Here is a 17,950-nt window from a genome sequence, read left to right on the forward strand (position 1 = left end):
GGTCATCATCAAATTAGAATGATAAATAAAAAATTAAACTCAAGCATAACCTGATGATATAAATTTAATCGTTGACAATATTGTCCGTGTAAATGTGAATAGAGACCAAGTTTAAAAAATAAATATTCACTTGAGTTGGAAATTCTAATCAAAATACCTTCAACAATTTGTTATGTATTATCTAATGAGGATGTAAGTTACAAAAAAATTGAATAAAAAGAAGTTAAATTATCCCCAATCATCTTCATGATACTGGTTGGCCTTTTGAGCGTCATCTTTGTTGCCTCCTAATCCCCAAACACGAATGAAGCGTCTGCTACCAGAGATCAATACAGGATAATCTCGGTGAAATCCAGTCTCGAATCGAGAATCTCGATTACATTGTCACCCATTAATGTTGTTTTGCTGTAGAAAGGAGCTACCTGGTGGGATATCTTGTGGCTTTTACTGGCGCCATATTAAAATTGTCAACAGTTAGCGCTGAACAAAAGGTACTAATGTATTAGATTGAAGAGTCATAGGTTACAGCAAAAGCAACTCTCGCGTCATGGCGTCAGTAAAAGCCATACTTTTACTCACATTTGTTAAATGCTGTTTCTAAATAATTCAGGTTCAATTCCTTGTAACTCTTTTAGTATCCTCACCTCAATGAGTCTGACAATTCCAGTTCAAAATAAGACTCTCTTATTTAGAGACTCTAATGTCTGGAGAGTCCTAAGTCTTGTCAACTAGAGGCTGATTCCGATTTAAAATAAAAAATCATCTTTGTTTTTATTTCAAGTTTAATAGAATCTCAGTTTGGAATGGTTCATCAATTTAATAAATGGTAAGACAAATGATTTATTTTTCTACTCTTTGGGTATAACAATATATGACTTGTTACCGAATCTATATGTACTGTTATTATTGCATTAAGATTGATCTTGACTATTCCTTGTGAATTCACCATTTCTCTAAATTGGAATTTTACAGATCCACCACACATTCGTTAAATTCATACATAATTGGCCGCTAAATTGGCAAATGGAGCGATCCCCGGACAATCTTACTTCTGGATCAACCTTGGATATAATCGCAGAGATGTCATCAATTCTTGATACTGGTCTTGATTCGGAAATCCTATCCATTTGCCATCGACTACTTGAATGTGGTGTCAGTGCGAAGCTTTTAGCTAAAGCTTTCAGAGAGATTAAAAACAGTAAAATTCAAAAAACCCCTGTTCAATAATGTGCGTATCTATGGAATAAAACAAATGAACTTTCGGTTTTGCTGTTATAAATGCGTGAACACATTTGTTGGCAGCTTAATCTATTTACATTCAACCCAATTTCAGTCGATGGATATGAGTCTCTGTGAAAATTACGTGTCGATTCCGCAGTAAACAATAATTCCAACAGACAAAGAAAGGACGAGGACATGAGTGTTTTTTCTTGGAACCATTCAATCATCCTTCTCTGATCACTATTGGAGTCAAAGAAGTCTTTCAATGGGGATGAAGAGCAACGCGAAGGGACAATTCAAGAAACAATACAAGAGACATTAATTTTGAATTTACTTTCGCTAATTTCACGATTTACATTACAATAATCGAATCATCGATAATTTCATAAACAATGTATCATTAACACTATGTACTATGTATTCAATACTGATCTTTCAATCTAAAATGTGAAATGAAATTTTAAACTGTAACACTTGGAATATTATTCTTTAATGAATCACTGAATTTTAATTTAATTTACAAAATGTTTTATTAATTATTCTTTACTGACTACTGTTTGTATCAACTATTTCATTATCTGTTACATTGTTAATTGAATGGTTAATTAGCTGTTAGCAAAATATGTGATTGTCCAGGTTGATGTCTAACATTTGATTGCTGGTTTTCATTGTGAGAATAAGATGGCGATGCTTCAATTGTTTCTAATGGACATAAATGGTTCAATTTATGAAGATAATTGAAGTTAACTGGAATATTAACAGGATGAAGGACTGAATAGAGATCCTCTGATTCGGAACAGGTGAACCAATGTGATATTAATTGAGGATTGATCGACAGTGGAATATAAAAAGTGCCATTAGGATGCAAAGCAAATGCTGGAATGCTGGTGACAATTTTTTCCTTGTACTTGAAAACCTTACCGATGTTGTGGAGATTTGCTGTAGAGAAATAAGAGGATGTTGAACAGGAAGACGATGAAGATGATGATAGATTGTGAATATTTTGTGAATTACTATGATATCCTACAGGTGATATATGTTTACCTTCATACGAACGTGAATTGGATAATGAGGTTCGATTTTCAGTTAAAGATGATTGTCCAAATCCATTGGAGCAGTTGTTGGTAGGTTGAGTATTTGAATCAGATGATCGTTTAAATTCTTGATTCATTGCTAATTGAAATCTTTCTTTGATTCCCTTTTTATAGAAACGATGTTCAGCTGATGGTGAAACTGAATTTGATCGAGTCAGGCCATTGGAAGATTCTGACGATTTTTTAGGATAATCTGAAATAATATTGTTACAATTTTTAGTAATTACCTCAACCGATGAACCATAAGGTTTGGAATATAAATTTGAATTGTAATTGTAAGACGAGAGTGGAGTAAATGGTGATCCAGCCATTGAATTGGTTGTTGTTGTTATACCTGACATTGTAACATCTGAATCTGCATTGGTGTTGGTTTCATTTTTCAACATGTCTCTCAATCGACTGCCACCAGTTTCAAGTTTATTCAGATAACAGTTGTCTATTGATTCCATTTTCATATTCTCAATATTGCGATTCCCTGAAAATGAACTTATCTTATTAATACACGGAGCTGGTGTTGATCCAGATCTTGTGGTTCCCTCTGACATGACGGACGATATTGAAGCTGATCTTTCACGTATTTCACCAACTTGTTTCACATGATTCATTGAACTATTATCTGTTATAGTTGCCGTTGTTTTGGCTGTAACAACACTTGGATTACAAGATGATATGGAGGAGGGTGAGGAGGAGGACGATGATGAAGAGGAAGAGGATGAACATGGCTGCTGTACTGATGCAGTTGAACCTGATGGAATCACTGATTCACAGCTAGAAAGAGGCATTATTTTGGCTAAATGGTCTCCTAAATGGTTAACCAAACTTTGGCATAAAACATCACTTGGTAAAAGACCGTTCATTTCAACCAGAAAACGCATTACTTCGGATATAGATTCTCGAAATCCGTGTCGAAACTCTTCCTTTTTCTCTTCTTCATTTAATCGTAGTTCACATCTATTTACATCGACACAATTAACTTTATTATGAGTCTCCAAGTGCTTTATGTGTTTAATGGCCATCTCGATTATTTCTGTCTTCTCGATCCGGCCTCGTCCCTAATTATTGGAGTACATTGTTAATGCATTATGTGTCAAAACACAGTAAAGAGTTTTTGTTTAGGAATAAATGATTGTGGTTTTTGGTGGATTTTGTATGTTTTTTTCAAGTTTTTAACTTTCATTTTTTTTCTCTTCTTCTGTTGATTAAGTTATAATCATAATTGCGATGACAATGTGCAAATTGTCATTTTGTCATTAAAACAAAATTTATAACAGAAGGTCAGTTTCCCCAGAGGAACGACAAGCAAGTCAAAACTACGGGAAGAAAAGTAAAATGATCATTCCAAAAAAAAGTGATGCAAACAGTGGTTTAAGACAGGGTTAAGGGTAAATTGCATTTCAATTGTCATTTACTTTCAACAATCAACTCTAATTGGGATAAATCATTCCTGAATTAACGGTCAATCTACCTGATTAGCTCTTGAATTGGCTTCACAAACACTATTCAGGTTTGGGTAAACAAAGCTTTGTTTTCAACATCAAACCCAAAGCATCATCATTGCTTTAAATCATTATTGACTTGAACTTGAAATTGAAATTAAAAAATGACCTTAACTATAATCATCGACTCGATTGAATGCATTTGCTTGGTTTGATTTGAAACAAAAATTTGATCACATTTGATTACATTTGAGAAGCAAATTCAAAGTTGAATCGAAATGAATTGTTGAAAGAAATGATTACGACTTGATGTTGATAAAAAAGGGATAAATTGGGAATTATAAATTGAATAAAATAATAGACAAATTGTAAGAACCTTTTGCTTTTCCCAGAATTCAAGTTAATTCAATTAATCCTAAATTAATGCTACATTAATTTTTGCCTTAATTTTGTTGTTCAAGAAAATTGTCTAAATTTAATTTGATGATATAAGACGGATTTCAATGAATTGTCATTTTGAAGCTTCTTTTGCTGTTGACTTTCGTTCACTAATTTGATATATTTTATAAATTATTTGGCTTTTTAATCATTAATCTGTTCGTAATGTAGCAATTGAGTGATTAACTGATGAAATTTGGGTTGATGTTCGGATGATAATTACGGTGATTCCTTATACCGAGTAATAAGTTTTTGGTAAAGGAAAACGAAGTGTTCAAGGAAAGGCTTCCAATGGAAGGAGGCAGCAATTACATCGATTACAATTTGTTTCATTGAGTTAATTCAACAACCCCGTAATATGTTTCCTTGTTGAATAGCCATAAGTAAATCGCCATTCCCTGTCTGATAGATAGAAGAGAAATTCTCTAAATTCTCTGTCGAGTAATTAATGTTTGTGTTGGATTGTTTGCTGTATATTAATAAGATTAATTATCAATATGACAACAACACTTGATGATGTTTTGATTGTTGAGTGAAAGAGTGAGAAAAAGGTTTGTTTGTTTGTTTGATTAATAATTGTAAACATCCACAAATGGATACACTGTTTTCAATGATAATCATAGCTATTGGGTTGTAATCGCCTGTAATTAATCACAATTTTGTGGCTCTAAAGGTTGTTGTTTATATTCAGTGTGGAACCAATGTAAATCATTTCTAGGTTAATTTAATCATTGGAGATGGCTTGTAATGTTGGAAGCAATTTAAGGATAATTTTTAGGCATTTCAAATTCATGAGCATAAATGCATTTATCAGTTTCTTGCTTTGAATGGCAATGGCAAGAAACAATGATAAAATTCAAGCAATTGGAAGCATTTGTTTGGGAACCAAAAAAATGAAGCATAATATTTGATTGCTGTCTTGTTTTTTGATTAACTGACTTCAACAAGCAACAAGAATCATGGGACAACTCTGAGAAATGTTCATTCAAAACACCAGAAGCAGTAATGGGATTTGAAGCAAGCAAATATACAAGCAATGATAAAAGATGAACAAAAATTGGAAATGAATTTTGGAATGAGATTGAATATAAAGGATTTCAAGCAGTTGTTTTGTCATTATTAATTTATAATAAGGGAAGCAAGTGGGAGGAATGGTTAGTATAGTTAATGGTTTAATTATTGATTAGTTTCAAAAATAATCTCACCTTTTTGAAGTAACTGGTTGGAATTAGTTTACTCAAATCAGCCAAGCAATTGTTCATCCGATCTCGTCGTCTCTTCTCGATGATACGATGAGACTGTGGGTCCTGTTTATGGATAATAGCAATAATACAATTCAAATGGCGATTAACATCAAAAATATTAATAAACTTGTTATTTTTAAAACATTTAAGATGATTAAGATGAAAAGATGAACGGAATAATATCAATACTGAAAAATTGAGAAAATGATCGACATTGAATTGGTAAGATCTCAATCATTTTTTGTAATTTCAGCTGTTGGATAAAAATAAACAATAGCAACGACAGGTCAAGACTATTATGGTTAGTAATTATCAAAATATTTCAATTGGTTTTGTTTAATTTTACCATATTACACTTTAATAGTAACAGAAGTCTGATTAAATCAAATTAAATTGTTAACAGCTAATAGAAACAGTAGATGGAGCTCAATCTCGACGTTACGCTGACAGTGTTACGCCCTCAAGAAAGTGTAGTTTTAGTTTTCACAATATGATTATTTGATGGTAAATTTAGTTTAATTTTTTTTCTTTTATTCTTGTCGGGACTGTGTTTTATGGAAATTTTATTTATTTTGTTTTATAATTAGTCAATTTTTGGGCAATTTGGGCTCTATTCTATTCATGGATTTAATAAAGACACCATCTGCCACAAGTAGTGATCCATTATCTAAGTTAAATGGCTGTGATCATCTTCTCATTGAGTTGGAATCAAATGATTCATCCTCACTTAGCCTTGTATTCAGGTAATATCCATAGCAATGTTTATTTTTGCTTATGTTTGCTTATTAATCGGCACTGATTTGCAGTAATATCTTCACGTCATTGAGTGTGTGTGTGAGAGAGATGGGTGATATTAATTACTGCAAGTTTTTGGCTAAGTTTACTTTGCCGTTATTTCCTTTAATAATCTTCGTCATGTTTTTCATTTATTTGCATTACTTTCATTCTTTTTTAAAGTAACAGAACCGTTGGTGATCAATATGAACAATTTATGGAGAAATTGAGTGCGCGAATCAAAAGCCATGACAAAGATATTGAACGAATGTGTAACTCTAATTATCAAGATTTTGTTGACTGCATCCATGACCTCCTACAAGTTAGACCTAAAGCTGATCAGCTGAAGAAGGAAATAATTGAAATCAATAGAGATGTACAAAAATCTTCCGAGAATGTCCAACGTCAAGCGGAAGAACTTATTAGATATCGTAAGATAGTATGCAATATTGAGACAGCTATTGAACATCTCAGTTTGTGTTTACCGGTTTTGCAGATGTATAATAAACTGACATCTCAGATGGAGGCTACCCGATACTATCCGGCTCTTAAGACACTAGAGCAACTAGAAACCACTTATTTACCTAGAGTTTCAAATTACCGCTTTGCTCAAGCCATGAGAGACAAAATTCCGCAAATAAGGGAAGAAATTAAAGAAGCATCAATGTCAGACTTGAAAGATTTTCTCGAGAATGTGAGAAAAAGTTCCCCATTAATTGGCGAGATAGCCATGAAAAACGCAGCTCATCAGCAGAATATTGATGATTCCTTATTCAATAATGATGTGTCTATCAAGGATAACTTGTTTGAGCTCGAAAACACAATCAACAGCAAAAGCACAACAGTAATTCCTGTTAACTCACCAAATGTCATTGATACTTCAACATTGAATGGTAAAAGTCATATGGTAAATTCAAAGAAGAAAAAACAAGCTCCAAAACCACCCCTTTCATCATCTTATGATGATAATCTTGATCAAATTGACACTGAATCAGATTTTGACGTTAATACAAATGATGACGAATTAAAGGGAACGGATATAATCGATTTTTCTCCAGTTTACCGATGTCTACACATATTTGGATGCCTTGGGGCATCAGAACTTTTTGAAACTTATTATCAACAGCAACGCCAGCAACAAGCAAAACTTGTCCTCCAATCACCGACAAATATGCACGAGAATATCGAAGGATACAAAAATTACTTTTGTAGTGTCGTTGGCTTTTTTGTTATAGAGAACCATATTTACAATACTGCCCCTGGTTTAGTCACTAAAATTTACCTCAACGAAGTTTGGGAGAATGCACTTCAATCAGTCATTGCGGTTCTTCGAACTTATTCTTCCTATTGTACCGATGACCAGCTGATGCTTCAAATCAAAAGGATCATTATACTATTTAGCAACACACTACAAAGCTATGGATACAATGTCAATCCACTTTTCAGTCTCCTCATCGAAATACGTGATCAATACAATGAAATCTTGATGAAACAATGGTGCTCAATTTTCCGATCCATTTTTGATGCTGACGACTATCATCCTTTACAAGTGTATACACCATCACAATATAATGAAATAATTGCCGAATTCCCTTTTTACGAAAATGAAACTGTTTCTATTGGGGAGTCTGATTATCCAAAGAAGTTTCCCTTCTCGTCGTTTGTGCCTAAAGTTTTCATTCAAGTAAAGCGTTTCATCAATGCTTGCCGTGAATTTTCTTCAGATCTCAATATTAGTGCAACAGAAATTGAAGACATGGTTCGAAAATCAACAAATCTATTACTAACTCGAACGTTAAGTGGGTGTCTATCGGTTCTGATAAAAAAACCAGGACTTGGTCTTCTCCAGTTGATTCAGATTGCATTTAACACTGACTATCTTGAAAACTCAATGAGTCACTTGGAAGAGTATATTTCCATGTCATCATCATTGAACAATATGAATGAGCTAGCTGGAAGCTCTCATCTTGCTAAATTACAAGGAAGTTCAATGTTTAAAGATGCAAGATCCGATGCTGAGTCACAAATTTATTTTCTTTTGAACCAGAAAATTGATGAATTTTTTGAAATTGCTCATTATGATTGGATGTTGGTTGAACCTTTAGGAGTAGCTTCTCCATATATCACAGACCTTCTTAAATTTTTAACAACAACATTTCAAGCCTTAACCAATTTACCTGGTAGAATTGCTCAAACAGCGTGCCTTTCAGCCTGTAAACACATGGCTTCTTCACTGATGAACTTTTTACTAGACGAAGATGTTAGATCAATATCAATGGGAGCTTTGGAACAATTTAATCTTGATTTACTACAATGCGAATTTTTTGCCAGCTCTGAACCAGTAAAAGGCTTCGAGGACAATATATTGCAATTGTGTTTCACTGAACTTCGTCAATTGGTCGATTTACTTCTATCCTGGCAATGGTCAACTTATATTGCTGATTATGGGAAACAAGAAAGCAAATATTCGCGAGTAAATCCGCAAATTGCGTTAAACTTATTGGAAAAGATAAAAGAAACTGACGGCAATCGAAACATTTTCACCTCATTCAAGAAAAATGAAAGGGACAAGAAAAAATTGGTGGACACTGTCACAAAACAGTTGAAACAGATAATAGCCGCAAATGCCTCTTATTAATGCGTACACAAATTACCAAAACAATTTAATGTGCCTTTTTAGATCACTGAGAAGGCTCATCAATCCACAATGATCTAAATCTGCTAAATTATTGAAACAAGTCACAACGAGAGCACAACAAATCAATATGTATATTTAAATGACTTCTTAATTAACCTAGTGATTATTTTTCCAGATCAATAATTGTTGAAACATTACCAGATAGCTTTATTTATCGCACGGCAAAACAAATACGTGGACTTAGTCAACTAACAATCATGTTAATTAATTTTTTACCCCAAGACCCTAATTCATATCATATTTAACTGTGATATTTATTATTGAATATTATGACTTTGCTAAGCAATGAACTCTTATTGATATCTTCTTCCCAAATTGTCACAAAACACTATTTTTGATTGCTGTTTAAATAACGTCACATTACCTAAATTATTTATTCCAATTTTCTCAGCATTCCTTTCAAATCTTTAACCAATTCCATTAATTTCAGAAGAATACATTTTAAGTAGTTTAATCAATCTTCAGTCATTATTATCGAGCTTATATCCAAGTAAATGTAATCAATTTGTCATTTTACTATTGTTAAATTATCCAATAAAAAATGAATTTTCTGATAACCTCAATAATTTCATTATTCATATTATTCTCGTTCTTATTCACAGTCTGTTAAATTAAAACCATTTCAATGTTGAAAAAAATTTAGATTTTTAATTTTCCTAAATTCATTTCATTTCAAATCCATAGTTTTTCATTAGACGATACAAAAGTCGATTTCAATTTGAATCGCCCAAAAACGGTGATCATTTAACAACGTTAACATTATCGTTTTCTGGTGAAACAATTCTATGTTTTTTCACTTGAAGAATAGCATTGATTTTCAAAATAAATGCCAACCATCGTAATCATTTATGTATATTTTTATCTTGCTCATTGAAATAGATTCTATCACCATCAACGTAACAATATTTCTCAAGTTATATTCACATGATATGGGTGGTTTAGTGCAACAATAGTACTAAATTAAGCACAAATATGACAACATTGACTCAGAAATTTGCTGATTGTTGGGTTGGCTGATAATAGCTTTATGGGTTTCGAGTAAATTTCACATTTAATCGATAAGATCAATGTTAAATGTCAATCGGCCTCTTTTAATATTCAATCTCATATTAGTTTCTTCGATGTTACTCTCGCACCTAAATGAAATCACAAACATTTGTTGTTATCAACAAAAATTATTCAATATTGATGCTTAAAACTACTCAACTGTTGGTTATAATCTTGATAAGAAATGTTGGAAATGATTAAATGTAATAGAGATTGAAACCACGTGAATTAAAGACAAATAAGAGCGTGAATCATGCTGATTGTGGTGATAAAATGTAATCGCCTTCAATTTACATTGAAACAAGAGCCATTCATTTACGGGAAACAAATTGAAAGTCACACTAAACAAATTAATAGCAAATACGTATTTTGTATTCAAACGATATAATCAGTTTTCACGTAAATTTTTGGTTAAACCTGTTGTACAGATATTTGTCACACGTAGTTATGACAATTAATTAGTGATTTAAGTTGACAAAAATTGCGTGCAAACCTTAATCACAAATGTAAACGGAAAAACCCAATTAAGTTGTTTTCTTGCCAATGTTACTTTTGATCTCATTTGTTGTCTCCTAGATTCAGATCACTATCAGTACCCTCCTCAGAGTAAAAATGAATTAACAACGTCAATCAATTTTACGATTGATAAACAATCAAAGGTACAATCACCAGTAACCATGATAATAAAACAAAATGGTTGAGTCAAAGTAATCGAGAAACCCAAACCAGGATTCACTTAAAAATTGCCAATCAGGTTCAATTTTCAGGCCTAATCATACGATTACATTGGTTGCAACTACTTGATATACAAAATGGAAAGGTAAATGTTTAAGTCTGACACTTGAGAATCAATTACACTATTTTTGTCAATGTTAATGTTAACAATAGACTGATAAATAACAGTTAGAGAGTTAGTTAGAAGGTCAATAGTCCAAAATATTAAATCTAATCATTCATTGTAATTAACAGCGCGTGATGGATAAACTGGAAAGTAGAATCAATTTTGTCATTTCAATGGGCAACATGAACCAGAATATTCCGATATTTTTTGTTATCATTGTAATAAATGTGACTTTTTTTACTCACAATTTGTTATCATTGATTGTAGACAATTTCAAGTGATTAATCTGTTTACACATCTTCAAATTGTAACCAATGTAAACCAACAACCACTCAATGACTGAAAACGGTTGCTTTTTTAATGTACGTTTGTAGTTATACAAATGATATTGCATTTGTATCATGATAATTGTCCAAATTCAATTGACTATTAATCTTGATCAACTAATTTACCCTAATTTGTCTTCTATCATCTAATATTAAATGAATGAACTTGTCCTATTGTTATTGACAGCAAAGATTGAACCTGATGATGATAAATTGTCACGAGCTTTGATTAACATTGAGATCATTCTTACGGCCACAAGAAAATACTCAACACCTAATACAACAATTAAATATACAAATTTGTTCCAAGGCTCGGAAAATGAGTTGATAATCATTGCAATCAATAAATTCAATTGAAACATTACTCTCAATGTTTATGCAATTGAATTGGGTAAACTTGAGCAATGATTTGGCCAATCGAGAAGCAAATGAATTAGCATTTATATAATCTGAAGAGAAGAGACAAGGATTTAGATTATCTGTTGATTAACTAATTGTAAACAATTGAGATGAACCGGCCTCAACTGGGACTTTCCTCCTACAAGTAAATAGTTGCTCTTCCGGACTCATTATAATCAAAAGGATAATTATAATTCACCAGATAATTTACTTGTGATAGTTTGGGTTGAAATGAAACATAAAAGCTTGACATTTGGCTAATCAACAATCATGAGCATTTATCAATAAACTATGGTTAAATTAAACCAATTGAAAGGATATCACATGGGAAGAGGATTGGATAAATTCTGGTGAATGGATGAAATGTGAACATAATCAAATTGATAATCATCTTTATCTTGTAACATCTAATTCAATGTTCATTAATGATTAGCCTCGCATGGGAAAAGTTATTAATGTGGTGAGAACAGAATTGGAAATTGTGCTTTTTAAAAATATTTCCAACTGATTTAGTCAAGTCACGCGTTAACTGATCATTGTTCAATGTGAGCAAAGCCATTTTGATTGTTTAAACTGGTAAGTAAACACTTGGCTTGATATAATTACAATCCGTACATCAGGAATCACCAGATTAATCAACATACAGACAGGGTTAATCTTTGAAAATAAACAAGGAAAAAATCACCTCTAATAAGCCTTTGGGTTTGAAAATGATAATGTTCATCCCATTGAGCGTCATCACAGGCTAAAGATGTCCAATAAAAGCAAATATAAAAATATGAAGGCTGTCTGATTGTTTATATTGAATGTTGTGATCAATGTAAATATTATTGAATATCATGACAATTTGTTTGAAAAAACAAATGTATCCAAGCCTTGTGATGCTATTGGAGATGATGATTTAGCATCACGTGGTCACGTTTTCCAGCACAATCTGGATCAACAGACAAATATTAGTCAATTATTCTGTATTTTTTATCTTTATTTTTTGCCATTTTATTCAAAGATCATAAGTATCATCTTGTTGTCCATAAATGATGATCATAAACAACAAGCCATCAAGACTCTCTTTTAACAATGTTTTCCTTGGAATGTAATTGGATAATTGTTCAACAGAGTTGCCAATCAATTTAATGAGACCACTTGACGATGGACTTGAATAACTTGGATGCAAGTAGTGATCCATTCCGAAGCTCATTGATCTCATGGAAAGAGATAGAGTCTCATCTTTTCCACCCCCAAAGAGACTTGAATCCTCCTTTTAATTTTCATTGCTAGGTGATAATTTAACACGAGATACTTGTAATTTTTCCAACCAAACTCAGCAAGGGATTTGATCATGTTATGATCTCAATCCAAATATCATGTGCAACAGATCAATAGCATGCTTTGTAACAGGTTTAACCATCATTCCTATCTCCTCGTGTTTCCCTTATTTTGGGAATCTTAATGAACAATACGCAACAGGTTGTAATAAGAACCAATATTAAAGGTGTACTTGATTAATCCACGAGACCAAACCATTAGCTAACAATTTATCCTTTTTCATTTCGCTGTAAATATTGATTTTCATCAAGGCATGTGAGTGTTGCGCATTGGGTTCATCTTTCGCTTACTATGTAAATAGGCCTAAGGGTAGAACTGGTTGGCCATCAGCTGCACATTATAAACCAGTCGATGTGTCACCCACAAAAAATGGGAAAGCCTCGTGTCAAGCATAATCAAGCAACAGGCAAGTGATCATTGTCAACAGATCATACATTTGAGTGGAGGAAGAACACGCGGGGAGAAGGGAAACCTTGAGATATAATTAGGGTCTATCAATCTTGGTTAACTAGTTAAACTAGTTGGTTTATTAGTCGTCAACTCCCCTGATGATCAAGTCTCACAATATCGAGCAACGAATGGAAGATTAGCCAGAAACATCAGCAGTGCACAGAAACTGGTAAGACAAAGGTAGCTTAGTAGTGAGGGTAAACAGTAACAATTGAAACATTCAGTCGGTAGTCTTGTTGATTCAATCTGATGTAAGGGTGGAATCTCCTCAGTTAAACACACTGATATTCAACCATTTTGAAATTGAAAATTGACACGAGATAAGAATCAGAAGAAGAGCAAAAGATAACGGCGAAAGGTGTTTTCATTGGTACACAAGGAGCAAAAGAAACTGACTCACTGTAGATAAGACACTTTCCAAGTCTATAATCCTACCACAAGAAGGAGGTATTTTATGGTGACAAAAACAATGACAAAAACAGGTAACACGGAGACGGGTTAACATTAACATTTGCGAACCTCAAAAACCTTGAAATTTCCGTTATTTTGGCTTCTCGTGTTTAAAATTAAAAATAGCTGCTCAATAAAGCCCTTGGTTTTGCTTATCTTTTCAAATGAATGCCTGATCATCAGGCATTGACGGTTGCAGTTTAGATTTATCAACCGGTTTCAAGGATCAAGATAATCAGCCTCGATAGGCAGTTGAAGAAGCTAGTATAGACTCATTAGTTTACCCATGAAAATAAGTAATCATAACAAATGAATACCAATGCTTCCCGATGCTTATACGGATATTTCAATCGCAGTAACAATGTTACAAAGTGAATGTCGCTAAGGATACTTTTGAGGTTGGATGTCACTAAAGATTGTAATCAAGTCAGAGACTTCCTAAACTGGCGACCAGTTGATAAGATATGGATTGTGTATTAAGTAACCAGAATAAACCAGAATAGAAACCAGAAATATTTTGCAAAAACATTCACTCATTCAAGCATCCATCAAGATTAAAATGCGAGAAACAATTAATGCAAATAGAGAATCAATTATCGACTGACTGAATATTCTGGTCTGGAAAAGGCACTAAAAGGCTGGTACTGGTTCTGGTACTAAAAGGCAAATTCACTTGGAGCAACCTCTTCTTTACCAAACCACATTCATACCTCGACAATTAATAACGCACACACACACGATTTAACTTACATGAGATGAAAGAGATACTATTTATGATGGTCAAGATGAAGGATTAGAGGATGACAACCAATTTTGTTGCCAAACATCAGACTTACTCGGACAGTCTTTTTAGAGGTACCATCTTTACTATCTTCATTTTCATGAATCAAATGATTGGTCCTTATGTCACTAGGATTGTAAGAGTGACTGTGGATTGTGGGTGGTGAAAAGTTCTCACTTCCAGTCTGGAAATTAAGATTCCTAAGATGTCCATTACCGGGTTAAGGAGATATAAAAACAAATGTGGAAAGGAAGAAAGAAATGAAGGAGGAAAGAAGAGAATCAACTTAATTAGCTATTCGGAATTTGGGTTTTCATTGTTATTCTCTGGATGCTTTTAAATTCAATCAAAATGTCTATCAAAAAACTAAGCTTGGATCGACTAAATTACTGTCAACAATCAACAAATTTTATGGGTTTTCATTCCTATTAGCAGAGAGACAATGGCGATAACAAGCAAAATCAAGCTTTCACTCAAACAAGGATCTCGTCTACAAATCAAAACAAAAAGTGAAATAAAGTGAATGGGATTTTTGGTCAAGTTATCAATTTATTGACTGTTATGAGATCCAAATAGACACGTTTACAAATTAATTGTTTTTAATTGTGGTTAGTGGTATTATTTACAATTTGCTAACACAATAAGGTGGGACAAAATGGTTAAACATAAATAAAGACTAATGAAAACCTAATTGTTTACACATAAAATACCTTGAGTGTTTAGGATCAATGTTTGGTTTTAAATTAACTTGAGACTGAGTGAAAAATAAAGGTAACAATTTAAATTAATAAAGTATGGAAGTAATTGCGAGAAATTAAAGTAATAAAAGTAATTTGTTTACCCGTTACGATGAAAATTAAAACCTGGCAAATAGTCGTGCATTGTCCAATGTTAATTGTTATCTGGTTATGTTGGGTTATCGGTTAACAGTGTAACTGGTAGATGAACTGATGTAGTTGCAAAAGTGTTGATTGTTTGATTCCAGTAGTTGATTAACTTTACTGTTCAATTAATCTGGTAAAAACAAAGAAGTTAAATTGAAATTATAAAAGGCACAATTGATCATCAACATCAACAATCAGTTAATTTGCAAATATTTCAATATAAATAGACTTGTTAATGTTTTGTTTTTCAACTTATCGGTTAACATGAAAACAATGTTACTAATGGTTGATTTAAAAACAATTAAAAACTATTTTTACCTCAGTTAATTGAAAGAAATGTGATTAATGGCTTACAACTGTGAGCTTATCATTAAACATTTTTCATTAAAAATTGTAATCAACTGATTTTTCAGTTTCATTTTTTCCCTCTCTTAAAATCAATTGACAATGATTAAACTAATGATGATTAGCAGATGAGAAGGGAAAGGGGAAAAATCAAGAGTCGAAGCAATGGTTAGTTAGGAAAATGTGAGGCTTTAGATCAACTATTTGACAAGTTGCACGTTGATTAGGATTGACACAAATAACTAATTACCTTAGATGTTGATCAAGTTGATTAGAACGCGATTAAAAAGAAATGATTTATTCCTTAATTGAAAATGAAAACACGATCACAAATGATCAAGCAACAGATTGGGTTCACGTATGGTTACCGGTACTGGTGTAAATGTTGATTGTAAGGTTGATGGTGAGCAACAATTAACAAACAATTAAACTGTTTTCCGTTGAATGGTTGTTGTTAACAATGTTATTGTTGATGGTAAAGGTTGGTTTGTCCGTTTTGTTTACCTTTCTTTGGGTGAAAAAAAGTCAACTCAAGAAATGGGTTAAGAGGATTTTATTTCTTGGGATTTTTTCTGGTTTTATATTTATAAGCAGTTCAATGGGCCAACGTGATAGTCACACAGGTATTAAAGACAGGAGGGAGGAAGACAGATGAGAAGATGAGAAGATAGAGAAAGAAAGAGATGATTAGAAGATGATTAATGTGGTGAGTTGGTTACAAAGTGAGCTAAATGAAAACAGAGAAGCAAATGGATTTTTGTAAGATTATGATAAATATAACCAAAGTTTTATCACATATTTATCATCTCTCTCTTTCCCTCCCTCAATATCATCAATATCATCATTCTCTTTCTTTCCCTCTTTCTCTGTCTGTCTCTGTTTTTATTTTTCTCTCTCTCTTTTTTTCACTTGACGTTGACTTCATGATTTTGATTTATCAAACCAGAATCCGGTAAAACGTTTATAACTTATTCCAATCTCTGAAATTGATGGGCAAGATTGTGTTTCCATTGAATGATTAGATAATTTTTGATTTAAGATTGTGATTTTATGATCAACTGATGATCATTGATCATTTAATCAATTTGATCAATAATCAAATGAATAATCAAATCACAAATCATAATTGTAACTGATTCACTGGAAATCTATGATAGAGATCAAGATAATGTGAATCTCAATGAGTGCTGAATGAGTTTAATGCGAAAAAACATGATTACTTTTATGATTGGAATTACATTTTGAATCATTTTGAAAAGGTTAAACATTGTTAGATTATTATTCTGATTACAATGAACAGCTAATATTCATCAACAAATTATGAATTGTAATTGAATCTTCATTTGAAACTTGACGAACAGTAAACAGAAAATAGATTTTGTTGTTTTTGTCTGAAAAGATTAAAGGCCAGCAAACTTGATTTAGTTAACAGAAACCAGTCTAGAGAAGTTAATTACAAAGATAAAAATTGCTAATCAAGATATATTGAATTATCTTGTAATTGAGAGAAGAAAAGTTTACATTGTTTTGCGTTTTCATTTGAAGATGAGATAATCAAGGTTAAATTAAAGATTCATCGTCGTTACCGGTATTTCGTCAATCAATAACTTTTGGTAATTCATTTTGGTGTACTTACCAAAATGTATATTGGAAATTCATTACAGTTCAATGAAATCAAATGATTGTTGCTTGTAATTTGTTGGCTACATCTGTTATGGTTCTTCAGGTCGATCCGGTCATGAAATCGACTTCTTTCCAAGAGTGTTCAGTAAATTGTCCAGCACTTTCTTAAACATCTTTCATCGCTTGCATCCTCCAGATCATATTAACTTTTCGATGGTTACTAATGTGAAAGTTAAGTTCCGAAATTGTGGACAATTTGGCGAATGTATTGGACTGCATTATTTTAAAATAAATGAAGTAAGTTTAGGGGAAAACATGATCCGAATGGACCATTCTTTTGTCCAGATCATCATCATTACAGTAAAATCAACATTGATTAAAACTTATTATTGCCATTTCTAAAAGTATTTACGCTATATGAGGTACGACAGGTAAAATTTTGGTCTAAATATTAAAAAATTAATTGTGGTAGTCAGACTAGACTTAAAAGCGCTATTTAACCGTTGAAGGTATGAAGGTACACTTTTCAAAAATGTTTGAACGAACATAAGTATAAAAACAACAAACAAAAGC

The 17,950-nt window shown here is 32.5% G+C and overlaps 2 protein-coding genes across 13 annotated transcripts; one reads left to right on the forward strand and one right to left on the reverse strand.

Annotated features, from left to right (window-relative positions):
• Nucleotides 1-1,695: 1,695 nt before the first annotated feature.
• On the reverse strand, nt 1,696-16,496 carry LOC107359588 (uncharacterized). 11 transcript variants are annotated; one of them, XM_089267069.1, is made up of 7 exons: nt 16,005-16,496; nt 15,367-15,539; nt 14,581-14,725; nt 5,395-5,496; nt 2,650-3,367; nt 2,266-2,508; nt 1,696-2,160 (listed from the first exon to the last, which is right to left on the reverse strand). In XM_089267069.1, the coding sequence occupies exons 2-7, from the start codon at nt 15,405-15,407 to the stop codon at nt 1,823-1,825; spliced, it is 1,587 nt and encodes a 528-aa protein (XP_089123195.1). In that variant the 5' UTR covers nt 15,408-15,539; nt 16,005-16,496; the 3' UTR covers nt 1,696-1,822. The 11 variants fall into 11 exon arrangements, with proteins under 11 accessions (XP_089123195.1, XP_089123191.1, XP_015781574.1 ...); XM_089267065.1 differs by having other exon boundaries at nt 1,696-2,508; XM_015926088.3 differs by having other exon boundaries at nt 2,266-3,367.
• LOC107359587 (exocyst complex component 6B) lies at nt 5,929-9,462 on the forward strand. 2 transcript variants are annotated; one of them, XM_015926084.3, is made up of 2 exons: nt 5,929-6,176; nt 6,391-9,462. In XM_015926084.3, exons 1-2 carry the CDS (start codon nt 6,055-6,057, stop codon nt 8,843-8,845), a joined length of 2,577 nt encoding a protein of 858 aa, XP_015781570.1. In that variant the 5' UTR covers nt 5,929-6,054; the 3' UTR covers nt 8,846-9,462. The 2 variants fall into 2 exon arrangements, with proteins under 2 accessions (XP_015781570.1, XP_015781571.1); XM_015926085.3 differs by having other exon boundaries at nt 6,397-9,462.
• Nucleotides 16,497-17,950: the final 1,454 nt, after the last annotated feature.

Source organism: Tetranychus urticae, chromosome 2 (genome assembly GCF_039701765.1).
Source record: "Tetranychus urticae isolate SD_2017Ah chromosome 2, NJAU_TeUrti_SD_1.0, whole genome shotgun sequence".
NCBI lineage: Eukaryota > Metazoa > Arthropoda > Arachnida > Trombidiformes > Tetranychidae > Tetranychus > Tetranychus urticae.